A 15,757-nucleotide genomic window follows, 5' to 3' on the forward strand; every position below is an offset into this window, starting at 1 on the left:
TAAGGGTAGGTAATACAAATTGGGCAGTCAACATATTCATCACAGTATTCTCCCTTATATCAAGTAAAAGCTTGCAAGAGATTGAATTATTCCTCTTTGCAGAGTTAAAATACTTACATAAATATATGTAAATGACATGGACATATATGTGAATAATAACGTTTTTTCTAGTGAATTGATAAATCATTGAGAATTAATTAAACTAAATGAAACAGAGCAAAGTCACAAAGAATAAAATAATGCAAGCATAACAAATTCTTGTCAAACAGCAGACAGTTTTCCTCATTGCCATTGTATAAAAATATCAAATAATAGGCAAAAACCTAACCACTATCAGGCAACAACAAAAATAACATATTGAACAACAACCAACAGAATGTTGCTGTCTAAAACTGAACAATGCTCTGTTTTGTTCTTCCTCAAATCAAACTTCAACCCAAAAACCATGGTGTTTATAGACACATGTCTGTCAAACAGTTTGTTGTCACTGTGCTTTTAAACAAGATAATTAAACCAGCACATGACGAAAACCTTTTGTCAACTACAAGAATGACAAAGTCACCTACAACAAACTGGTATAGAAGTACAACATAATTATCAGTAAATTGTGTCACAAAAGGTTAATTTGCTAAAAGTTACAGAAGTGCTTTTCTGTATTCAGCATATATTAATAAAATAATTATCCCAGAATATGATAAATGTTTGCCAGTACGATTTTAAAAGTGCGTACCATTCTGATTATAACTGAAGTCATTTTGCATTTATATTTTTATACACATTGTTTATAACATATATTACTAAAAACACTAATCAATACCTAGACGAGGTCAACTAGGCAATAACAGAAAAGTTTGATACAAGGTATAAAATAACTTTACATTCTTTTTTAATTATTACATTAAATTTGTCCAGCATTTGTAGGTTACATGTCAAGCACGAGTGAAGTACTGGCAATGGTTGCACAAGATGTCAATTGATTTCCCAATTTAAACATGCATTATACACCCAGAGGCATGAATCACCTCTGATCAAATCAATGCAAAATGCTGTGTCACTTTATGTAATGATCTTCAAGCAGACATCCTGTCTTAAACACAAATTAAGGGGAAATTGTATTGGTGTTTTCTTGAAAATGCTGCATCCAGTTTGATTATTATGGGTATTAAATAACGATTGCAGTTGCAAAATATCGTCTATAAATTCATATCAATGATAGGAAATGTATTTCTGGCTTGATATCAGATATAATATCCTTTTCATGAAATTCACACTTGCATAAAGCAATAAACATCAAGTCTATTTAGAGTATTTTAAAGTGTGCAGTATATGTAAAATATGTTTAAAGAAACTTAACTTCCCTCTATATTTTACAAGAGATTGCCAAGCAATATGGTCTCCTACTGGTGAAACTCCACCATTGTCAGATTTTTTAAATATTTTTTTTATATACTTGTTTTGCCATAGCAACCAGAATTTTTGACGTAGGAACAAAATGAAATGACGTGCATAATCTCCATCTATCCATTTTTTAAGTTTCATGAACAAATATTAAAAACTTTTCAAGTTATCGCAGGATCCAGAAAAGTGTGACGGACTGACTGACTGACTGACAGACAGACAGACAGACAGACAGACAGACAGACAGACTGACAGACTGATTTTACTGAGTAGACAGAGTCCACAAAGGCTAATCTGGAATGACACTTTAAGCCCATACATTACGCCCTGTTTTCCCACAGGGAAGGCTCAATTAATAATATCAAATTAATCAATTCAGAATAAAAGTGATTATATAAACTAAGACTTTAAAAAAAGTAGTGAGTACAACTTAGTTCACTTATGTGAATATAAAATGACATGACTTTGTTAATATGTGTGCATTGAAGATTTTGGAGTCTGAATGAACAATAGAGAAATGAATGTTTGTTACAGCAACAACACAACTCATTTCAATTGCATGATTATCAATCTACAATCAAGTGTAATCATTACTTAGGGCATATTTAGCCTTTTTTCTGTTTGCTGACATGGCTTTTTGCCATCAGCTATTTAGTGTTTACTATGATACAGGATACAAAACAATTATCAAAGGTTGTTATCAACATAAGGGTTTAGTTTTGCTTTCTGATCCATGTTTATGACAAAATCCACGTCTGTGTATGTATCAGCATTTGTCAGCTATATAAATAACTCGCATTTGTTTAACTCTTTCAGTGCGGGAACCGAATTTTGAAGGCCTTTGCAAACAGATTGGATCCAGATGAGACGCCACAAAATGTGGCGTCTCATCTGGATCCAAACTGTTTGCTATTCTGATAGTATTCTTTGAAAAAAAAATCGAAGAAAATGCTAATTTTAGAAATTCAGCAGATGACATTTTAGCAGACGACAAATTTCCCAGCATGCAAAGGGTTAAGTTACAAATGAGTCTCTTTCTGTGAAAACAGGGCTTTATGCATGCACATAGAGTTGTTCCAGGTAAGCCTAAGCAGTCTGCACAGGCTAAGCAGGAATGATACTTTCAGCATTTATTTGGTTAAAAGAAAGTGTCTATTTATTGAAAATCAAATTTAGGTAGGAAGTGTTGTCCCTGATAAGTCTGTGTAGAATGCACAGGCTCATCTGGGGCAACACTTTATGCATATGCATTACAACCTGTTTTCCCAGTAGCTTTCATTTGTTTAAGTAACAAATCTATAAGCACTTTTAAGTACAGTTTTATAAATACGCAATTATTGTGGTTAACCACAAAACCCATCAATGATTAACTCAATATTGACATTTTATTTATAGAATTTCAGTGCAGCAACAGCAGTGTTCTTTAATTGCATCAGTTGGTGTGTGTCAGTTCAACTCATAGCAACATCCCCTTAAAATACTGATGACTAACTCAACATTCACCATTCAACCTATCACAGCAGACTAAAGTGAGTCAATAGAAAACTTTCAATATAAAACAGCCTTGTAACATGTTTGGCAAATATCCATTAACTACGGAGTGCAATATTAATAAAGTTGAGTTTTTTATAAACAGTTCAATAGAAGGCATTCATACTTTTCAACCACCAGTACATGTTTTCTTACCACTTTTTCTTTTGAACTTCACTTATCAATATCTTCCAAAAAAAATCCTCAGATCCTGTTGAATACCCTCAACAAGAAAATAAACAATTCAGGTCTAAGATTAAAGGACCTGAAGGATTTATAAGTCATATTTTTGGATCAAGACACTCTCGATGGTTAAGATAACATAAATAATATATCAGTTTACCCACTCAATATTCAGGAAAACATGTACACAAAAAACATTGCAATGCCATGAAACCAGGTATTCAATGTTAAACAGCTTTATTGATAAAATATAATCAAAATGATAAATTTGCAACCTTATGTAAGGTTTGCAAGTACGCTACGCGACCCATGATGTTTGCCTTATTCGCGGAGTCATGGTGGACAGTTTGATTTTTTAGTAGAAAATCACAGAGATTTCCCATGATTTGTCAATTTTGTGGTGATTCGCCGTGATTGCAGTGGATAACGGTGTCATCGGTGATTCGCCAATTCATGCATATAAACCAAATCGTACCGATAACTGTATACATACCACTTTCCTAATGTTCACATTTATCCGATAATCCAATATAATTACAACATCACTTACGAAAAAATAATCTAAAACATTTATGACGATAAATATGTTTAAGAATTTCAACCAATGTATGCCTATGCCATGTTTCAGAAGTGGAAAGAGTACAGTGCATTATGGGACACAGCTTTCATTGGATTGAATACAATATAATCATGTACAAAGAAATGTTTAATTGCATCATACGCAGTCATGTAAAAAACGTGCTTCCCAGGGACTTTCTGATAACGGGTAAAAATGAAAATGAATATCTGTTAACAGTTACACTGCGTTAGCATGTAAATAAATCGTCTGAATTATTTCATTTATTTTTCTTACACGTACTGCTCTGAAAAGAATACGTGTAATAAACATGACTCGCGAGTTTTGCTCACCTTTATTGACATTACACAACAGATTAACACCAATTAGCTGTCGAAGGTCATTCAACATCTAAGAGATTAAAATTGGTTAAACAGACGGATAAAGCAATTAAGCTGTGATCGTCGTCATCTTTGTACCGGATTGCCGAATTTCGATTTTCAGATTTCCGGTTTGTGAAGTCATTTTTTGCCAATTCCCAATAGGCCAAATATTTATTATTTCAGTTATATACAATGTTTCCTAGTTTGAGGAATGCATGTAAGTGTTACTGTCAACGCAACTGGCGAAAAAACGTGAATCCTGGCAGTTTGTGGTGATTCGAGCTAATTGCCTTACAGCTAGATACATCGCGCGACAGTCATCGTGGAATCGCGCGACAGTCATCGTGGAATCACTAAAATTTTCTTGTCCCTTGGAATCACCGCGATTTGTAACGTTGCATCGATCACGGTGATGCGAGATGAATGTACAAATCACGTGTCGAGTAGTGTAAATTACCTAAACACAAAATTTCAGCACAATACTTGCTTCCAGACCTTAATAACACAGCAGATACTGGTTTTCTATTTTTAGCACCTGTGACCTTGACATTTATCCAACTGGCCTGAATTGCAATCCGATGCTTGGTGTTAAAGACAGTAACCTACACATTGAGTGTAACTATATCCCCATCAAAACTCAGGACACTGAGAGGATTTTTTTTTACTATTTTCGGTAACAGTGACCTTAACAGACATGGCAAAAGCCCTACAAACATTTCAAAGGGTCGACGCTGAAATGCAAGATGGTACTACTACATGCTGGTAATTTTTTATTCAAAGGATCGTAACCCTCTTGCAGTTTTCCGAAATTGGTAAATGCAAATTTATTGACCGAAAACCATCTACCAGTATTGAAGAGCAGGCAACATGAATTTGTCAAATGTGGGATTTTAAAAGGTCCATAATTCAGTAGTGCTTCATGCTATTGGGCTGGTTATCATACTGGATGGAGATTATTTTCCAGAATGTGTCATCACCAAGTTTCATGATGTCAACTATAAGAGAGTTAGGCTAATGTTTGCTATATATTTTGATAATTTAAGAGCCTTAATTCAGAAGAACTTAATGACATATGGCTGGTTATCAAAAAAGAGCTTAGGGTGAAGTGTCTGGTCATCAAACTTTGACAACAGTTACTTTTTTTATACCCATACATATTATGGCCAAGCTTCATGTTAAACACCCTGTATTACATCAAGCAAGCAAATGATTTTGTAATTTCTGTATATGAGTAGAGTTGAAATTAATTTTATTGCATTCTAGCTTATGAATGAACTTGACAAAGGTATGATTGCTGTCCCAGATAACCACAAATCTTACATTTATTATACAATCATCAAGTTTGCTTATGAAAAGAATAACAAGGACATGTTAAATCGTCCGTTAATTTAGTGTTATGTCATTAAAGCAGATATATCAAACAGCAATATTTATTGCAACAATGAAATAAAATTTTAATAATATCATAAAATTAATATCACTTAATTTCATAATCTTAAATATTCTGGACCTTATTAGAGCTTCATGGTCATGTCACTATAAGCTTTAGGCTGTGAAGAAAATCCTACTAATAAGCAAAGTCAATTCATTAACATTCAAACAAAAAGACATAAAAACACATTAAAAGAACAGTGGCTTGGAATGCATGTGGTAATAAAATGATGCTGAAGGAATTGACAACCTCAAGATTGAGATATGATCTCAAGAAAGTGTTTCACAAATATCAAAATACAAAAGCTATAAGTTCCAAAATGGCCACCTACTTTAATAATAATCTTATTCCTATTCTTTTAATTTTGGTACTGTCTCTCCTTGGATCTTATACTCATTTTAAAAAACATAAAACATGTCTGCTCTTTCTCCCTTAGGTTCAATAGACATATGCTCTTATTTGTAAGTGGATAATATTTATGCAAGTAAAGAGCTCTTGTAAACAGATCACCAAGTATTTACAGTTGCTACAACAGACATGAAAGTTTTCAAAAATAAATATTAAAATACATCAATACAAGTTTTTGAGAGATTTTCAGGTCAAGTTTAGGTGAAACCCTTGGCCGCATGACACAAACAATAAATGTGATACATGTATGTGAACTCTGAAAACAGAAAAGTGTGGTATAACATGTGTAGTTCTAACGTTTGAAAAATCATGTAAGTTTAAAGCGATACATTAAAAAAACAAAGTATGGGTAATAACTCTCTGTTAACAAGTTCAATATGAAAAGCTGCACAACAGACATTTATAGTGACATACAGTGTTCATAATATTATGCCATAAAACATTTATTGACACTTGTGAATAGAAAATTCAAAGAACAAAAGAGATGTGTTTGTCAGAAACACAATGCTTCCAACGGCGCCGCTTTGAAGCCATATATTTGACCTTTGACCTTGAAGGATGACCTTGACCTTTCACCACTCAAAATGTGCAGCTCCATGAGATACACATGCATGCAAAATATCAAGTTGCTATCTTTAATATTGCAAAGTTGTGGGCAATGTAAAATTATTCGGTAGGACGGACAGACTGACTGACTGATGTTCAAATGCTATATGCCAGTCCCTACTGGGGGCATAAAAAGAGGCTTTTCAACAAACTGGGGCAATAACTGTAGCATGAGATAATTATACGTTAATCCTTTATATAATCATCAAGTATAGAAGTGACGTTCCAGACAGCCAGCTAGTGTTGTGCTCAAAATGATTTCTTGATTTTTATCTTTAACTTTTAACATGCCTAAATATGTTTATGTTAAATTTTTATGTTAAATCTGGAGCCAATGACACATTTTATCTCAACAAACTAAAACTGTGAACTCCACTTTACCCTTACCCCCATAAGAGGCAAAGTGAAAATGGCTTTTGCAACCAGCATAAAACCAGAACAGCCCATGAGTATCTCTGCTGCTCATCAGTAACTAAGGGTTGGAAATGAAGCCTTAAAAACTTGAATTCATTAAGAAAGGTATTTGGTTAAATTTAACGTTCTAAGGGACTACAAATGAGTCAAAGTTTGTATCTAAGTGGTAAAGGGTTAATAAACACTGAAATTGACAATTTATAACCTCTGCTTCATTAATGTGAGCAACTTCACAGTTGACATCTTAAGTCCACACACACACACAAGCACAGACTTTTATTGCTATCTATCGACATAAATTACAGCTTTAAAATTGGCCATTAAATGAGATGAACATTTTAGTAAGTCATTTTATGGCAAACAATGAAGCATGCAATTTGATGTCCCACGTCTGTAACACACACTTCTAACAGCACGTCATATATCTGATTTCATCTATTTTCTTTTTTTTTTAGTTAACATAAAACTAATGACTGTAAATAGATACAGTCCCTGAACTTACATTAAATAAACAAGAAATCTGGTGAAGTCTAGATGCATTCAAACCCTAAATAGAAATTATACAATGGTAAACCAAAATAATTTCCTGTGTACAAGAAAACTCGCAACTATTTTAATAAACTTAAGTAATGAACTGTCCAAGACATACAACCGGAATAAATGTTCCCCAATGAGCCCTGTTTTGAGAAAACTTGGCTTAACCATTTTAGAAATCAGCCAAGAAATCATGAGAATAAATGTTCAGAACATATTTTATCAATAATTGCCAAAAAATTATTTTTGCGTTTAGTTTTTAAGCCAATGTTGATTGCAGGGGCATAATTTGAAATAAAAACTTGGTACAGGACCACCAAAAATGATGTTAGATAACAAATAGCAATGTTTTCACTATATAAATGAATGGGAAAAAAGTTATCTCAGGGAGGGCCTGTTTTGACCCCAGGGGCGTGATTTGTAAAAACAAAACAACTTGGTAAAGCATGAAGATGTTTTAAGAAACATGTTCCCCTTGTAGTTTAACAGGTTTTTTAAATTTATTTTGCTGCATAAGTTTATATATATTATGTGCACTCTAGTGTATGGCCATTTTCCACCCTAGGTGCATGATTTGAACAAACACAGTAGAAGACCACCTGACATGTAACACATCACATATTAAACCCCTTAACCCTGACCAATGTGATTTCGGAGATGATTTTTGTAGTTTTCATATTTCATGTTCTTAAATCTCTTTACTTAATTACTACTTGGATTGATTTTGACAACTTTGAAAGAGGGTCACAAAAGAATCATTGTTAAAACATTTTCTTGAAACCTACCAAAGAGTTATGAAAAAGGAAATGTCAGACGAAAAAGTTTACACAAACTTGAACCTATGGACGCGATCCTTATGAGCACCATGTGCTTAAGTAAGTAAACAAAGGGATGAACAAATCTATACCTTTATATTACAACATATAGAATTTTTTTATGCAAAATCTTTCCTGAAGGTTAAAAGCTTGATCTTTTAAATTTTGGTTGTGAATGTACAGGACACAAAAGGTGTTTGTATCATTAAAAGTATTGATTTTCTGAAATGTCAAGTCAAACAATATCTGATTATGTATAAAACAAGGATATCAGTAAAACTGATGGATGCTCCCCAATGATGCTTTGTCGATATATGGGTTAATTGTGTGGAAAAAAGTGAAACCTTGAGAAAATCTAATATAAGCCTCAGTGACCTTGACCTTGACCCCAGTGACCTCAAACCTCATCAAAAGGTAGAGGTCCATGCAAGGTACCTACATGCCAAATATATAAAAGATCGGTCAAATATTGACGGAACTATGAGAAACTGTAACCAAAGTGTGACTTTGAGAAAATCTATTATTAGCCTTGGTGACCTTGACCCCAGTGACCTCAAACCTCATCGAAAGGTAGAGGTCCATGCAAGGTACCTACATGCCAAATATGTAAAAGAGCGGTAAATTATTGAAGACGCTATGAGGAACTGTAACAAAAGTGTGACCTTGACACACAAAAATCTATTATTAGCCTCAATGACCTTGACCCCAGTGACCTCAAACCTCATCAAAAGGTAGAGGTCTAGCTAGGTACCTACATGCCAAATATGAAAGAGATCGGTAAAGTATTGAAAGTGCTATGAGAAACTGTAACAAAAGTGTGACGGAAAAATCTATTATTAGCTTTGGTGACCTTGACCCCAGTGACCTCAAACGTCATCAAAAGGTAGAGGTCCATGCAAGGTACCTACATGCCAAATAGGAAATAGATCGGTAAAGTATTGAAGGTGCCATGAGAAACTGTAACAAAAGTGTGACGGAAAAATCTATTATTAGCTTTGGTGACCTTGACCCCAGTGACCTCAAACGTCATCAAAAGGTAGAGGTCCATGAAAGGTATCTACATGCCAAATATGAAAGAGTATTGAAGGTGGTATGAGAAACTGTAACAAAAGTGTGACGGAAAAATCTATTATTAGCCTTGGTGACCTTGACCCCAGTGACCTCAAACGTCATCAAAAGATAGAGGTCCATGAAAGGTATCTACATGCCAAATATGAAAGAGATCGGTAAAGTATTGAAGGTGCCATGAGAAACTGTAACAAAAGTGTGACGGAAAAATCTATTATTAGCCTTGGTGACCTTGACCCCAGTGACCTCAAACGTCATCAAAAGGTAGAGGTCCATGAAAGGTATCTACATGCCAAATATGAAAGAGTATTGAAGGTGGTATTAGAAACTGTAACAAAAAAGTGATGGAAAAATCTATTATTAGCCTTGGTGACCTTGACCCCAGTGACCTCAAACGTCATCAAAAGGTAGAGGTCCATGAAAGGTATCTAATGCCAAATATGAAAGAGATCGGTAAAGTATTGAAGGTGCTATGAGAAACTGTAACAAAAGTCTATTATTAGTCTTGGTGACCTTGACCCCAGTGACCTCAAACATCATCAAAAGGTAGAGGTCCATGCAAGGTACCTACATGCCAAATATGAAAGAGGTCGGTAAAGTATTGAAGGTGCTATGAGAAACTGTAACAAAAGTGTGACGGAAAAATTTATTATTAGCCTTGGTGACCTTGACCCGAGTGACCTCAAACGTCATCAAAAGGTAGAGGTCCATGCAAGGTATCTACATGCCAAATATGAAAGAGATCGGTAAAGTATTGATGGTGCTATGAAAAACTTTTTTCCGTACGGAAGTACAGAAGTACAAACTGGCAACTATATGCTCCCCATATATATATTTGGGGAGCATAAAAATGGAATGTCATTAACTCTAAAGAAAATGTTTTTAACGTTTTTAATGATCGCATTTCAAATTAATGGTACCCAAAAATTTACCAATTGTAGTTTAAGTTTTAAACCTATTTATTAAAGCTTGATTGCAACGAAAGCTTTAGGCTTATTGAAACGCTCTCGAGTCCGTTTCCTGGGACTATAACCAGTACTTGGTGTCTTTTGGGGAGATTGAAGGAACGCTCCCAAAGGGGTTTGAACCCAAGATTGCTAGGCGGACACCATATCCTCTACATCACGGCGACATGCCAATTGTAGACATAAGAATTATTCTGGAAATACTCAAAACAATCCAGACATTATCCAAAAAGAAACATGTTTGAAAAGCCGAAATTAACATTCAGTTTACAGTTAAATAAACATTTACTTAGAGAACTTAAACTGTCCACTTCACTATTACAAGGTCCTTCCCAATTGGAACTTCATTATTCATCAACCACTTCATAACAGGAAGTGTATCTCACTAAATCACAAATCAAACAGTCTTGTTTAAATAAGACTTTCAAGAGATATGCTGTGCAGGTTAAATGAAAGTTAACATGTGAGCGTGTTTTTTATAGGAAAATCGACAGCACTATGAAAATTTTAATGCTGTCCTATGGAAAAACACTCCTTATTAATCCCTGTTACTGCAGACAGAACTGTGGTCCCAGATAAGCAAGTGCAGTCCACACGGGCTAATCAAGGGCGACACTTTCCACTTCCAAAACCTGCAATTACCCACAACTTGTAAACAGAAGGGCCGTAACTCTGTAAATTCTCACCTCTCCGAAGGCACCTTTGCCGATCACTTTAAGCGGCTCAAAGTCCTCCACACCGAGTCTTGAGCGTTTCAATCGGAGGAATTCTGTTTCTTTTACCGCGTGCTGTTGGCGCTTTTGACTTTTCTGAAGCAAAAAGAAGAAATATAATTAAATAATATGATTGAGCCTCACTCTGGAAAAACAGGGCTTAATGCACTTTCGTAAAGTGTCATCTCAGATAAGCCTGTGCAGTTTGCACAGGCTTATCAGCAATAAAACTTTCTACCTCACCTGTATGTTTGTTAAGAAGAGACTTCAGTTAAACAGAAAATTCCATAAAAGCGGAAAGGAGGCTCAAATTATACAATTACAAGTTTCAATCCTTAATGTTGTGGTAAAAGATACAGTTACAATGAAAGCAAGTTTTGGGGCAGTTTCTATCTTTCTTTTTTTATTACATAAAACTGTTCTACAGCCTATTATTTCTGCCAAGTATACAATGGTTTGCAACGTGGAAAATTGTGTCAAATGTTTAATGGTGCAATAATATTAATGCGACCCACACCAGAATTTTCTTATTTTGGTGATGTCAATTATGAGACAATCTGTACAATGGTTAATGATGCACTAAATGGAATGCAAATCAAAGTGCTGAAAAATAAATTTACACCTGAAAACATTAAACATCTACAAATTAAATAATACAAAGTACATTTGTAAGGGTCCAAAAAGCCAACAAACACCAATTATCATATAACAGCATATGAGGGGCATATACATTTAGAAGTTGAAAGAGATGGCAATTTAGATGGTCGAATACAGGGTCACTATTCTGTTATGCTTAATAAAGTAATAAATTTAAAGTACAATTAAATCTGACTATAACTTGGGTTTATAACCAAAATTGGATACACTTTTAAAGACACCAGATACCATCCAGATGTCATAGTAAAGACAAATATAAAAGTAATTGAAACTTGAAATTAAATACATCACTTGCGTCATACGGGTCGCGTTTCAAGTAAGGCGTAGAGTTCAGGACAATAAACAAGTCCTGCACTGTTAGGACATCCATAGTTAGCAAAGGTGAAAGTTTGCCGATGGTCATTTACCTGTGCTGATTTTCTATTAACATGAAACTCTCATATTTCTTTGTAGAAAAAGAACATGAAGAATGAAATTGATATTTATAAAGTTTCAGACATTAGAAATCCCGATCTTGAAGCCCAAGTCTCACTATTGCCGGTAGAGCCCTGGTCCATCTGGGTTTGCTAACGCCGGTCGACCGTCGAAAACTGGGATGATTCACAGAAATTTTTTAATGTGGTCACACTATTTTCCAGTGCCGCCCCGGTTAAAGCAAGTAAACAACCATGCAGAGTCCCTGTCAACCCCGGACTAGCTATGGTTTATCCCAGTGAAGCCCCAGTTGTCGCTGGTAATGCCCCGATGGAGCCCCGGTGAAAGCCGGCAGCATCCTGGCAGAGCCCTGGTATACCAAACTCCGCCAGCACTCACTGGGGCTTTGCCGACATCAGACGCCGGCAGAGCTAGGGCAACTCCCTGGTCTAACCCCGGTCGTTGCCGGTAATGCCCTGGCGGAGCCCCAGCGAATGCTGGTGGCGTCCCGGCAGAGCGCCGATTTACGGATGTACTGGGACTCTGCTGGCATTCACCGGGCTCCACCTGGGCAACACCGGCAACAACCAGAGCGTTGCCGTAGCTCTGCAGGGGTCTTATAGGCCCGTTGGAGCTACTGTGCCGTCCCGGTTGTTCCCGGTGCCACACAGGTCGTTGCCGGTCCTTCCAAGTGACTCCTGGTTCATCCCGGAGGTATTAAACATTTTAATACTTTCCGGGTGGTGACCCAGTTGTCCCTGGTTCATCCTGGTCGTCCCCAGTGGAGCCCGGTTCATCCCGGTAGAGCCCTGGTTCATCCTGGGAAATCCCGGATCACGCAACAGGGCTCCACCGGCATCATAGCGAGACTGGGCTTTGAGCTCTAAATTAAAACCTTAAAATCAACTGTCAATTGCAACAAGGGCTGTTTGTAAAACATGCATGCCCCCCATATGGGCTCTCAGTTGTAGTGACAGCCATTGTGTGAATATATTTTTTGTCACTGTGACCTTGACCTTTGACCTAGTGACCTGAAAATCAATAGGGGTCATCTGCCAGTCATGATCAATGTACCTATGAAGTTTCATGATCCTAGCCATATTTAGTATTCTTGAGTTATCATCGGGAAACCATTTTACTATTTCGGGTCACCGTGACCTTGACCTTTGACCTAGTGACCTGAAAATCAATAGGGGTCATCTGCCAGTCAGGATCAATATACCTATCAAGTTTCATGATCCTAGGCATAAGTGTTCTTGAGTTATCATCCGGAAACCATTTTACTATTTCGGGTCACCATGACCTTGACCTTTGACCTAGTGACCTCAACATCAATAGGGGTCATCTGTGAGTCATGATCAATGTACCTATCAAGTTTCATGATCCTAGGCATAAGCGTTCTTGAGTTATCATCCGGAAACCATTTTACTATTTCGGGTCACCGTGACCTTGACCTTTGACCTAGTGACCTGAATATCAATAGGGGTCATCTGCCAGTCATGATCAATGTACCTAATAGTATGAAGTTTCATTATCCTAGGCATAAGCGTTCTTAAGTTATCATCCGGAAACCATTTTACTATTTCAAGTCACCGTGACCTTGACCTTTGACCTAGTGACCTGAAAATCAATAGGGGTCATCTGCGAGTCATGATCAATGTACCTATTAAGTTTCATGATCCTAGGCATAAGCGTTCTTGAGTTATCATCCAGAAACCATTTTACTATTTCGGGTCACTGTGACCTTGACCTTTGACCTAGTGACCTGAAAATCAATAGGGGTCATCTGTGAGTCATGATCAATCTACCTATCTAGTTTCATTATCCTAGGCATAAGCGTTCTTGAGTTATCATCCGGAAACCATTTTACTATTTCAAGTCACCGTGACCTTGACCTTTGACCTAGTGACCTGAAAATCAAAAGGGGTCATCTGCGAGTCATGATCAATCTACCTATCAAGTTTCATGATCCTAGGCATCAGCGTTTTCGAGTTATCATCCAGAAACCATTTTACTATTTGGGGTCACCGTGACCTTGACCTTTGACCTAGTGACCTGAAAATCAATAGGGGTCATCTGCGAGTCATGATCAATCTACCTATCAAGTCTCATGATCCTAGGCATAAGCGTTCTTGAGTTATCATCCGGAAACCATTTTACTATTTCGGGTCACAGTGACCTTGACCTTTGACCTAGTAACCTAAAAATCAATAGAGGTCATCTGCGAGTCATGATCAATGTACCTATGAAGTTTCATGATCCTAGGCCTAAGCGTTTTTGAGTTATCATCCGGAAACCATCTGGTGGACGGACATACGGACGGACGGACGGACAGACATGAGCAAACAATATACCCCCTCTTCTTTGAAGGGTGGCATAAAAACATTTGTCCATTATGTAAGCATTAAATATGATTTTTTGCAGATTCGTTGGTAATCAGGCAATACACCACTCTTAGTAATTTGGATGTTATTAACAAATTATCCAATACAAAATTCTGTCCCATTCATTATCATACTCAGCAGATCAAAAAATAAAGAAGAAATTATGCCTTAATTCAAAAGACAGAAGACCCAAGCAGAAATATGTCTGTACAAGGCATGATTCACAGCTTTTTACAAATGCTAGTGGTTAACAAGTAAAACTGAAATAAAATTCAGAGCTCCAGAAGGATTTGTGAAATTAGTAATGGTACTGCCACTGACAGAAAGAAAAGGAGTAACGCTGAAAATCAATAAGTACCTGTACTACCATATCCAAAAATACAGGTAGTACTGTACTACCCGTGTTCTTGTATATTGAAATGTATATAACTGACTTTACAGAAACATTTGCAGCAATTATATTAAATATATTTAGCTTCTTAAACAGTTACTTTATTAGGTTTTCCATTCTGCATTATTATACAAATAAAACAACACATTAAAACGCATGACTAAATACAATTTCTTCATTTTTCTTGACAAGAAAACACAAGCCAACTAGTAAGCTAAGTAAATGAACACTAATGTCACTGTCTCATTTCAAAAGAATCGTTGCTTTAGCAGTTAACTGTCAAAATTGCAAAGTAGCCACAAATGCAATCAAATTGTTTAATATCGGGGCGACAATGTCTTTTTCTGGGTTGACATATTGAATATCAGGATAGTTGGACGACCGTATGTAGCCATTATATGACAACAAAGTGTGTTTTTTTTAACCAAAAGTTAGCCGGCCTTCCGTTGCGCGCATACATATTGTTTTTGACGGGTTTACAAGTTACTGGAAATCATGCGACATAATAGACAATAATATCTGAACCCAGTCTACAACTTTTCGGTAATTTAAATAAACAAAAAGCGCCGTTAGGTTAGAGACCAACAAATCACGCCGCGCTGACACGGACATATCGGTAAATGCGTAAAAGGGATATTAAAGTCGTAATTGTACGTCTAGTTTATAAAAATAAATGCATAAACCTTCATGAAAAAGCCGTATTTACCGCTGTCTGGCCCTTATCTGGAGTTCTGAAAATTGGTATTTCATTCACTAGTATAAAATTCGAAATAATGATTAAGAATTCAATAACAGAACTTCATGTAACTGTTTCCATTAGAAACTACTTTTTCATATAAAATACTTGTACAAATGGAAATACAGGTTCCTCTGTAAAAAAAAATAAAAATAGTATAACTAAATGAA

General features: G+C 36.1%; 1 protein-coding gene across 3 annotated transcripts in view; it reads right to left on the reverse strand.

Annotated features, from left to right (window-relative positions):
• The window catches only part of LOC127850506 (serine/threonine-protein kinase 38-like), an 83,782-nt gene that overhangs the window by 21,673 nt on the left and 46,352 nt on the right, over window positions 1–15,757 (reverse strand). For all 3 annotated transcript variants that reach the window (XM_052383596.1, XM_052383613.1, XM_052383603.1), the window contains exon 4: window positions 10,979–11,101. In XM_052383596.1, coding sequence (XP_052239556.1) covers window positions 10,979–11,101 — 123 coding nt within the window. The remainder of the gene's footprint in view (window positions 1–10,978; window positions 11,102–15,757) is intronic.

This window comes from Dreissena polymorpha, chromosome 1 (genome assembly GCF_020536995.1).
Source record: "Dreissena polymorpha isolate Duluth1 chromosome 1, UMN_Dpol_1.0, whole genome shotgun sequence".
Taxonomy (NCBI): Eukaryota; Metazoa; Mollusca; class Bivalvia; order Myida; family Dreissenidae; genus Dreissena; species Dreissena polymorpha.